An 11443-nucleotide genomic window follows, 5' to 3' on the forward strand; every position below is an offset into this window, starting at 1 on the left:
AACGTGTTGAATAATTGTTATGAATGCCAAATAAAATTTCAAATTGTTTATTATTTGATACATTAAGGACTTAATGCTTCATGAATCAATGCATCCATGAAGACACTAATCATGCACTTAATGTCTTATGTCATTAAGGACTTCAAAATGTTATTAATCATTTCAATATAAACTTAGGATCAGTATGATCTTCCACACCATGACTTAATAATCCTCTAAAATTTATATTCTAATTCAAGGTCATGATTCCAACCTTCCAATGTGATTTCATGTAACAATTATGAAGTTGTGATGTTCAAATATTCTAGGAGTTTTGTGAGTTCATGTATACCTTTGTAAAACCATAAACACATTTATAGGTTTGGTTTGAGTAGTTCATTTGCAATTTTTATATATGTTTTATAAAGTCTAATTGGATTCAAAACCTCCAACCAACTACCTAGTGGCATACAGGGTAAGGCAGCGGCTTTTCATATGTGAGGTATACTGTTTAAGTCTTGGGGATTTCAACTAGGATTCAGTTGGAAAATGATATGCGATATACTCCCATGTCTTAACATATATCCCAAAGGGCGAGCCATATTATTATCCTTTCAAAAAGTAAGAAGCCATAGTGGACGATCAAAAACCAATTATTAATTAGATTAAATATTTAGTTACTTAATTCCAATGATGAAACACCATTAGTATTACCAATTACTATCACAAACTTCGATTAAACAATGAAATCATAACTAGAAAACATTAGTATGGACCAATTTCCATAAAAATAACTTACATTTAAATCCATTAATGAAACTATAAACATATTACAAGTCATACAAGCATATATATACAACTCATTCATGTGGTTAGGGTTCTAAATCATCAAATTCCATCATTGGATGTGGAATTTAACCATCCATTGGTTAAACTAATGATCTTTCATATATATATATATATATATATATATATATATATATATATATATATATATATATATATATATATATATATATATATATATACCATTCTATCGTCTTGACTAAAATATGGTGAATTATTTTTACTAAAATATGACAAACATTTATATCTAAAAAACAGTCATACAAGGATTGTTTCACCTATATAATCATGTAAGACTACAAATTTATATTTAAAAAAATATTCAAAAAATTATGTTTATAAAATGACTAAAATGTGGCAAATGTGTACTTTTTTTGTTTGTGAGATTCCTCAAATGTAATATCTATAGGGTTGTGGGATGTCCTAAAATGTTTACCAATGAACACATAAGATGATACATACACTTTTGTAATTTTTGTCGGTTTTAAAATTGATGCTAATAAAAAAAATAAGGGAGAAGGGATTATTTTTCAATGTTAAATCAAGATAGAGAAATCGGTAGAAGTTCATTGGTGAACTTTACCGTCGGTAAAAAAAGGTACAGATGAGCAAAAACCGAACCGAAAACCAAAAAATCGAAAAAAACCGCGACATAACCGAAACCGAAAAACCGAAACCAAATCAATAACCGACGGTTTAGGTTTAAATTTTACAAAAACCGAAAAATAACTGTTTGGTTTGGTTTTAACATATAAAACCGTCCATAAAAAACGAACCGACCCACATATATATTATTTATTATGTTTTAAACTTTTAGTTTTAGACTTTAGACTTTATCCCTTTAGTACTTTATGTTTATTTCAACAAACTGTTAATGATGTTAAACTTTGATCTTTTGAACACTTTTGTACTTTTAAAATACTAGAATCCGTACTTTTTATTTTAGTATATTTAAAGTAAATACAATACTATTTATCACAACGCACTTTCATTAGGTTTGAACCCCAAAACAAGAAAAAAAAATAGAAGCTCATAAACCCACAATTTAAAACCGAAAACCCATAAACTTAACCCGGAAAACCGAAAAACCGAACCTATATGGGTTTAAAAACCAAAAAACCGACTTTCTACGGTTTGGTTTGGTTTTAACCAAAAAACCAACCCAAACCAACCGATGCTCATCTTTAAAAAAAGGTAGAGGGACGGTCTTTATCACCGATAATAAGTGCCACAGAGAAATACCGCCCACAAGATTTATATGACACCATTTAGCTAAATATTACTTATGTCATTCTTATTCTAAAGCATTTTGTAATATGCTCAAATATTGTACTCATCAAAGTTCAACCGTTCAACGTTAAAAACATTATTCGAGATCATTTTATAACATGTCAAAAATTAATATCCCAACTTCAAAATTCATAACTTTTAATACTGCATCAAAAAGTTATCCACATAAGTTGTAATTACTAATAAAAAAATATAGGATGTTGCAAAGCCTGTGTGGTCATCATTCGTAGGTGCTGTTTGTTTTCTTAAAAAAAAACCACTTCAAACCACTTATTACTGCACCGCTGCACACGCGCATCACTTGGTCATTCGCAGCTGTTTGTTTTTCAGAAGAGTTCTGACTTAAAAACTGTTGCGCGTGTGCTGCGTGACGCAATACTAAACCAACTGCTTCAAACCTCTTCACGCATTAGTTTAACTTACTGCAGCAGTCTGCAGACGTTAAAAAACAAACGTACTTTTTATTACATGTTGCAGCCGTTTGTTTCACCTCTTCTGATACAGAGGATTGCAGAGGTGATCCACAAACTTCACGCAATTTCTCTTCGGATAAACAACCAACACCGTAGTCTAATGTAACTTATTTTTTAGTCGACTAATTCATATATTTTTTTGTATCATTTTTATGCTGAAAGTGGCACTAATAAAAAGGACAGGGGTACATTTTGATCAAAACTCAAAGTAAGGGGAGTCATTTGAAAGTTAATACCAGGTTAAGGTAGAGCAAAAATGGCCGCACTTCTTAAAACCCAGAGGCCAAAAGCCAAAACCCTGCCGCGACTTTGGAGCTGCGAGTTTTTAGGTTTAAATCGTAAGGGACAGATTACAGATACATGGGGAAGAACAAGAACAGGATGAAGCATGAAGCCGGTGGTAGCCAGCATAGTCCGGCTACCGTTTTCGTTGCCAATTTACCCTACACTTTCTCTAACCCACAGGCAAGCTTTTGACTTCACTTATGTGTGCATTTATTTGTCGATGTTTTTGTTGTTTGGAGTAAATCACAGGCAATGAACTGTAAATTTGACCTAAATTTCAGCTGGAGGAAACATTCAGCGATGTTGGACCAATTAGGCGGTGTTTCATGGTTACACAGAAAGGTAAGTTTCATGAATTAGTAGGTATCATAGGCTGCGTTGTTTTTCTATTTGTGTTCACTTTAATGTCAATTGCAATCAAGAAGTGGAAAGGAATGATAGTATGCATAACGAATTCAAACTCCAGAATTTGATTATTGAACTTCATAAATCCTGTGTCTCATAATTGACTAGGAGTTTAGACTTTCTGAGAAGATTGCTAACAATTGTAGGCTTTATAAGACGTAATGCAGTTTGATGTTTATTAAATTAAGAAGCGTTAGGATGAAGTTTAAAAGCATTCTTCACCAATTTGATGATTGAAACATTGTGATCGATACCAGACATTCTAACTGGAACATTGTTTTACAGGATCAACTGTACACCGTGGATTTGGTTATGTTCAATTGTAAGCTATATTTTATGCATGATTATACTATTTCTAGTGTGCTTATTTAATCCTCTTTGTTTCTTTTGGCAAATCACCATTAACATTCTTTCTTTTATTTCTTGTTTGTGTTTTAATAACAGTGCTGTGACTGAAGATGCTACACGTGCAATTGAGCTGAAAAATGGTGCATCAGTAGGAGGTCGCACCATTGGAGTTAAACATGCAACACATAGGGCTCCTCTTGAGCAAAGGAGATCTAAAGGGACTGAAGGTTCATATAATATAATTTTCTTTACACTCTCTTGTGTCCTTATCAACATTCTCTTTATTTTGATGCATAATTTGTTAAATGTAATTGCTTTTTAAACCCTTTTATTTTCTGTGACTTGGGGAGTTCAGTGCTCCCTTCTGATGATACCATCAAGGGAAAAGACCATGAGGATGATGTCACTAATGAAGTTATCAAGACAAAAGATGTTAAAGATGCTTCAGTAGTTAACTCTGATGATGTCATCAAGAAAAAAGATGACAAGGATGATTTATCAGCACCAATAGTAGAGCATAAACAAGCCCCTGATTCCCAAGAAAAAGGTTATTAGGCTTCAAATAGTGCAATGCCACTTTTAATATATTGTAGTGTACTATGAATTTAACACATTATTTCATTACTACCATTTGAATCTTCTACTATCAACAACATGATCCTCCTCTCTTATATATTCAGTCAAAATCAAGAAGCAGAAGAAGAAAGATGTGATCAAGAACATTGATGACAAGGATGATTTGTCAACACCAGTAGTAGAGCATAAACAAGCTCCTGATTCTGAAGAAAAAGGTTAGACTTCAAATAGTACAAAAGACTATTTGTAAGTTTGTAGTATCTATAAAATTATGTTATTGGAAATGTCTTTTGAGTTTAACACATTATTTCATTCGTGCAACTAGAATCTTCTACTACCAACAATGTGATCCTCTTTTTCTTCCATATTCAGTCAAAATCAAGAAGCCAAAGAAGAAAGCTGTGGTCAACAACAATGATGACAAGGATGATTTGTCAGCACCAGTAGTAGAACATAAACAAGCTCCTGATTCTCAAGAAAAAGGTTAGACTTCAAATAGTACAAAAGACTATTTGTAAGTTCTTAGTATCTATAGAAATTTACTAAAAAACTTGCTACAAAAGACTATTATAAGTATTAAGTAATTCTCCCCCCTTATATATATCCAGGCAAAATCAAGAAGCCAAAGAGTAAAGCAGTGATCCCTTTGAAAACTGAACGTGTAGAAGGAATTTCTTCAGAAAAACAGAGGGTTGCTAGGACAGTTGTAATTGGTGGGCTCCTCAATGCTGACATGGCAGAGGAGGTTCACAGTATTGCTAAGGAGTGTGGCTCAGTCTCTTCCATAACTTACCCTCTTCCTAAAGATGAAACAACACATCATGGTAAGAATAATATCTGTAATTCTGCTCATAAAATATACAAGAAATAACAAATTCTATAATACACAAGTGTTAAATATTTCAGGGCTTTTTCAAGATGGATGCAGATTAGGATCTTCATCTATAGTTTACACCAGTGTCAAATCAGCTCGTGCTTGTGTGGCAAAATTACATCAACAAAATTTAAATGGAGGCACAGTTTGGGCTAGACAATTAGGTGGAGAAGTAAGCTTCTATTTAAGATTTATAAACTTTTTTAAAAAAATTCACTGAATGTTTTTATCAGTTGTTTGTTAAGTGTGATCATGTAATGTGTGTTTTTTTTTAACCAGGGTTCCAAGGTACAGAAATGGAAGCTTATAATAAGAAATCTTCCTTTTAAGGTAAATTAAATTAACTGATTGTTAACTTATGGTATGAATAGTATCTAATCTGTCAAGTGTTTATTGGTTTTTTAATTTTGGGTTTAAATTATGAAATATAAATACAGGCGGATGTTAGTGAGATAAAAGAAATGTTTTCAGCAGCTGGGTTTGTATGGGATGTGTATATTCCCAAAAAACCTGATTCAGGGTATGTCTTTCTTGTCTTTTCTTTTGTCTTTATAAACAAAACAGTATTAAAAAAATGACTGATATTGAAACAAAAACCAAATTTAGGGACAAGTTTGGGAACATTTAAAGCACAGGGACTAAAATTGTAATTTACTTTTCCATTGCATTAAATATATCTTTTTTTTTACCAGGCTATCGAAGGGATTTGCATTTGTCAAATTCACCTGCAAGCAGGATGCAGAAAATGTATGGATAATGATAAATAAGTCGCACAAAGTTTTTATTTATATATTATTTTTTTCAACTTGAAGTTTTCATAACCTTTTTGTAATTATTTTATTCAGGCAATCCAAAAGTTTAATGGTAAAAATTTAGGTAAAAGGCCAATTGCTGTTGATTGGGCTGTTCCAAAAAATGTATATACAGCTGGTATTCAAGATACTCTAAAAGATGGTATAAAGTTTCTCTTTGCAATTTTATTATTTTTAAAACCTTCATTATTATTTTTATTTTTTCTTTTTATAATTTAATTGTGTTTATATGCTTATTTAATTTACAGAACAGAAAGAAAGTGATGATGAGGATTCTAGTACTGATTTGGAGGACAATGATAAGGAAACAGACAATGCAAATGTTCCGGAAGCTTCCAATTCAGATTCAGATTCAGATTCAGATTCAGAAGTAAATTTTGATGAAGAAGCAGATGTTACACAAAAAGTTCTAAATAACTTTCTTTCTTCATCAAATGAACCTATGGATTCTATCATTGATGATCATATTTCTCCCCAAAAGAAACAAAAAGATGAAGCAAACAACAAAACACTTACAACACCTAAAAACATTCCACATGTATCAAAACCTGAAAACTCAACAAAATTTGAAAAAAAAATCAAAACTCCTGAAGAGGAAGAAGAAGATTTACAAAAAACTCTCTTTATCTCCAATCTTCCATTTGATGTTACAAATGAGGAAGTAAAGCAACGATTTGCAGGATTTGGTGAAGTCCAATCCTTTGTTCCTGTTCTTCATCCAATCACCAAGTAATGATTTGAAAATTTTCTATTTAGTTTAAGGGCAAGTTAGTAATTTTATTAAATATCGTTTAAAATTATTCCTGCAGGAGACCAAGGGGAACTGGATTTCTAAAGTTTAAAACTGTTGAGGCAACCGATTCTGCTTTTTCAGCATCAACTGTAGCTGATTTGGGCATTATTTTAAAAGGAAGACAATTAAAAGTTTTAAAAGCTTTAAATAAAAAAGCAGCTCATGATAAAGAAGTAGAAAAGACAAAAAAGGAAGAACATGATCACCGTAATCTCTACTTAGCTAAAGTACATTTCTATTTTACTATTTCAATTTTCAACACTTTTTAATTAAAATTAACCCGAAAAGATTTTTAAATAATTTTCGTTTTTTTAATTTTTATAGGAAGGTCTTATTGTTGAAGGTACTCCAGCTGCTGAAGGTGTTTCAGATAGTGACATGTCAAAACGCCGATCGTAAGTAGTAAAAGTTTTTTTTTTTTTTTTTTTTGGCTTGTGAAAATTAAAAAAAGGGTAAAACGGTCATTTCATGTATTAATTTTAGGTTGGAGCAAAAGAAGGCAACGAAGCTTCAATCACCGAACTTCCATGTTTCAAGGACAAGACTGATCATGTACAATGTACCAAAGTCAATGAATGACAAACAACTAAAAAGACTTTGTATAGATGCAGTTACATCACGTGCCACAAAACAAAAACCCACAATCCGACAGGTATTTTTACACTTTTTACCCTCGGGGTTCCGTTTTTTACGTTTCTTACCCTTGATATGTTTTGTAGATTAAGTTATTGAAGGATTCCAACAAAGGAAAAGAAGTTTCGAAGAATCATTCTCGTGGTGTTGCTTTTATCGAGTTCACAGAACACGAACACGCACTTGTTGCTCTTAGAGTTCTCAATAATAATCCTGGTATGTTTTTCACAACTTTAGTCCCTTATCATTGAGTAATTTACAATTTTGGTCCTGGTTTCTTCAATTTTAGTCCCAAAAAGTTCTGTTACAAAACCTCAAATAAGGACCAAAATTGCAAAACTCAACAATACTCAGGGACCAAAAATGTAAATTTTACTCTTGGTTTTAATAAATATATTGTTTATGGAAAAACAGAAACTTTTACTCGTGAGCATCGACCAATTGTCGAATTTGCCCTCGATAATATTCAAACATTGAGGCAACGAAACGAGAAGATTGAATCTCAACAGCAAGGATTTGGTAACAATACAGAAAACAAAGTAAAAAATACGGATTTTCAAAAACCACCCTTTGACCGGTCAAACCACAATTTAAATAAGCGCAAACCCCAAGCTACAATGTCAAAAGTGGAAACCGAAAAACCCGCTAAGAAACAAAAGGAACATATGGAGGTCCAACAAGAAGGAAAAAAACCGAAAAGTGGCGGTGCCGCCTTCGAGCGGCCACCTCCGGTGGCCGATGTTCACCGGAAAAAGAGGCTGAGGGACCAGAAAGAGGCGGCGGTGGGTGAAGATTTGGGTTCAAAAAGAAGGAAAAATAAAGACCCGTTAGGGCAAGACACAACGGATAAACTCGATATGCTTATTGAACAATACCGGTCAAAATTTTCCGGTAACCGGACCACCAAAAGTGGCGGTGAAAACGACGGGCCCAGGCGGCTCGGGCGGTGGTTTCAGTCATAGTTAGTCAAAAGAGAATTTTATTGGTTATGTTAGATTTTACTATCTGTTTGAGTTGAATTTGGAACATTAATGATGATGAGTGATGACCCTTGAATTGAGGCTGGTTTTAGTGTTGGGACCATTTTGGTTGGTTGGGCCACTGTTGTGAATGGTCACACATAGTGGGTGTAAGCATGTGTTTTGCATTTAGTAGTTGTATTAAATTAAATCATCTTAAATGCCGAAAGTATAAGTATTTGATGCATGAGAAATTGAGAATACATGGTTATTAGATACTAATTTATAACATGTGGAACCATGGTTACAAAATTAATTAAATTTTCATCTTTCATCGTAAAAACTCAAAATTATTAATCATTATTTTAAATAAATTGTTAATTAAAAAATATTTTTTAATTATATAAAATTATAATCGTTGATTCAAATAAATATGTAGAATTATATTATTTTATAATATATATTAATTTTATTTTAATATTATTAATTTAATGTAATTAGAGTAGAAAATTTAAAATTTAGAATTTGAAATGATGAATCAATAGGTTGATGAATGACATGATATTAATTAAGAAACCTAAAAGGATTACACATGAAAAAAGAAATTATTAGTGTAGGGAGATATAAGACCATTCGGTGTACTTGATATGAGCACCTTCATGGTTTATGTGGATCATGACCACGACCGTGCACACCACCCCGACCGGTCGTGGTATCTTGTGTTCCCGACGACGAAATGAAACGACCAATCGTGTTCAATTTGCTTCTTTTGACCGTTGAATGGTTAATTTTTTTTTTCAAAAACTTATTACCTATATAAATAAAATCCTCACACTTACATTTCATCAAATTTCACTCTCATTCTAAACCAAAAAACACATGGAGGATTTGGAAGTGTTAAATTTTTTTGATTGGGATGATGATAGAGAATTTATCTCGACCTTCTTCAATGTTATACAACACATTCATGATGAAGAAAGTTTGAATGTTGCTCGTACAAGGGCAGTCGTCAATCATGATCGTCAAGCTGTACACGACTTATCGGTACGTGATTATTTCGCCGATAACTGTCTTTACAATGAAGACGCATTCAAACGTCGTTTCCATCTAAATAATGTGATATTTTACATATTAGTAACGCCCTAGAAGCTCGTTATGAGTTTTTCAAACAAAAACCCGACGTTAGAAAAAGAATGTGTTTTAGTAGTATACAAAAGTGTACGGCCATGCTTAGGTATTTGGGACACGGTATAGCATTTGATGCATCTGATGAATACTTAAAAGTATCCGAGAGGACCACAATTGATTGTGTAGATTGGTTTTATGCATGTGTATTTGAGGTTTTTCATCAATAATATTTGCGTAAAGCAACTTCACGTGATATTGAAAGATTATATTCGGCTCATGAAGAGAGACATGGATTTCCGAGTATGCTTGACAGTCTAGATTGTATGCATGTGGCTTAGGAAAAATGTCCAAATGCATGGCGTGGTCAATTCACTCGAGGAGATATAAGTGAATCAAGTATAATCCTAAAAGTTGTCGCATTTCAGGATTTATGCATATGCCATTCTTTTTTTGGAGTTGCGGGGTCTAACAATGACATTAACGTTCTTGACCAATCTTCATTTGGAGTTGCGAGATCTTTATACCGGCAAAACACCTGATATGACGTTCACGGTGAACAAACATTCATACAAATATGATTACTACCTTTGTAATGAGATATACCTGGATTATTCTACACATATTTGGTTCCTCGAAGTGAAAATGCAAAGTTGTTCGCAAAGAGACATGAATCAACGAGGAAGGATATCAAGAGGGCATTTGGAGTCCTCAAACATATGTGACATGTAGTGAAATATGCTACACGACTTTCAGATAAAGATATAATTAAACGAATGGTCCTAACATATTTATAATGCATAATATAATCATTGAAGATCAATGTCGATCGATTTGCACGTACGATCCGAACAATGTTGTCATCCCGCTTGAGGAGTTCGTACCCGGAACGAATGAATTTTTATCACGAGTTGTTGAATTCATAACAACGAAACGTGTTTCAATTTTCGAGAAGATGCCGCGGATCAATTGTACGAACTCAAGATAAATGGAGATTAGGTTTTTTTTTTTTTTTTTTTTTTATTTTTATTTTTTTTTTTATTTTTAAATTTTATTTAATTTTATTATTTTTTACTTATGTTTATTTGTTTTTTTTAATTAGGTTATTTAAGTATCACTCACCATTATAAGGCTTTATGGTATACTTATAACAAGCATGTGCGTGGTCTATGTGGGCACGAAAAAAAAATGTGAACACCATCCCATACACTTAGTGGTGGTTACTGTTGGAAAAATTGGTGGTCAAATGTGGTGGGGAGAACGGACAACAACATCCAATCAATTTTTTCTCTCTCCATGTCTCTCTATCTCTCTACCCCTCTCTACATTTTAATTAATTAAAATATATATTTTTTAATTTAGAAATAAAAAATAAGAAGAATATAGTGATGGGTATCCCATAGGTTTAGTGGTTGAATGTGGTGATGAGGTGGCACCCACCATTATAGTGGTTAGTGGTGAATATAACGGATGACCTAATGGTTAATGGTAGGTATAAAGGGATGATTTAATGAACTATTTTTGAAAAGAGCGCCGTTTGATTTGACTTTGTGTGTGACACCCATGTGGGTTACATGGCTTTGGCTTATTGATCATTAACTTATGCGTGTTGTAAATAGGTTAACATATCGATTATTACGTAAAATTTCGAGTTTTTATGTTTGGTTATATAATTTATATTTATAATTATATAATATATATTAATATATATACACCCACCTGTCCTACTAGCTCGATCATTGTTTGGATTGTTACACTTTCTAGTAGTCTTAAATAAAGGAGCTAAAAGTGGGTATTTTGGTGAATCTATTAGTTAGGTCGGTTTAAATGAGTTTTAATGGAAGGTTGGTAGTAGTGAGTTGTATCGTTGAACGTATTTAGTGAGTATTCACTTTGGGAGAGATCTTGACCTCTTAAATGTCAAGGAAATATTGTGATCTTGCCTTTTGTTTCAATAATACACAAATTAGTATATCAATTCTTGCAATTAAACCCTAGTCTATACTCTATACCATGGACCAACTATAAAAATTGTTGAGAAGAGA

At 32.6% G+C, this 11443-nt stretch overlaps 1 protein-coding gene across 1 annotated transcript; it reads left to right on the forward strand.

The window, feature by feature from the left end:
* Window positions 1–2859: 2859 nt before the first annotated feature.
* On the forward strand, window positions 2860–8502 carry LOC145004927 (RNA-binding (RRM/RBD/RNP motifs) family protein). The gene is made up of 19 exons (XM_078963958.1): window positions 2860–3053; window positions 3155–3215; window positions 3564–3600; window positions 3723–3853; window positions 3982–4173; window positions 4307–4417; window positions 4575–4685; window positions 4811–5026; window positions 5109–5248; window positions 5356–5406; window positions 5514–5596; window positions 5769–5823; window positions 5922–6030; window positions 6137–6617; window positions 6698–6908; window positions 7006–7076; window positions 7165–7333; window positions 7401–7530; window positions 7729–8502. Exons 1-19 carry the CDS (start codon window positions 2949–2951, stop codon window positions 8274–8276), a joined length of 3012 nt encoding a protein of 1003 aa, XP_078820084.1. The 5' UTR covers window positions 2860–2948; the 3' UTR covers window positions 8277–8502.
* The last annotated feature ends 2941 nt before the right edge of the window (window positions 8503–11443 follow it).

This window comes from Lactuca saligna, chromosome 7, assembly GCF_052625555.1.
Source record: "Lactuca saligna cultivar CGN05327 chromosome 7, ASM5262555v1, whole genome shotgun sequence".
Classification (NCBI taxonomy): Eukaryota; Viridiplantae; Streptophyta; class Magnoliopsida; order Asterales; family Asteraceae; genus Lactuca; species Lactuca saligna.

Coding starts and splice junctions, on each gene's coding strand:
- LOC145004927 (XM_078963958.1), top strand. CDS start 2,949: ATGGGGAAGAACAAGAACAGGATGAAGCATGAAGCCGGTGGTAGCCAG. Junction 3,216..3,563: donor TTTCATGGTTACACAGAAAG/GTAAGTTTCATG, acceptor ATTGTTTTACAG/GATCAACTGTACACCGTGGA. Junction 5,597..5,768: donor CCCAAAAAACCTGATTCAGG/GTATGTCTTTCT, acceptor TTTTTTTACCAG/GCTATCGAAGGGATTTGCAT.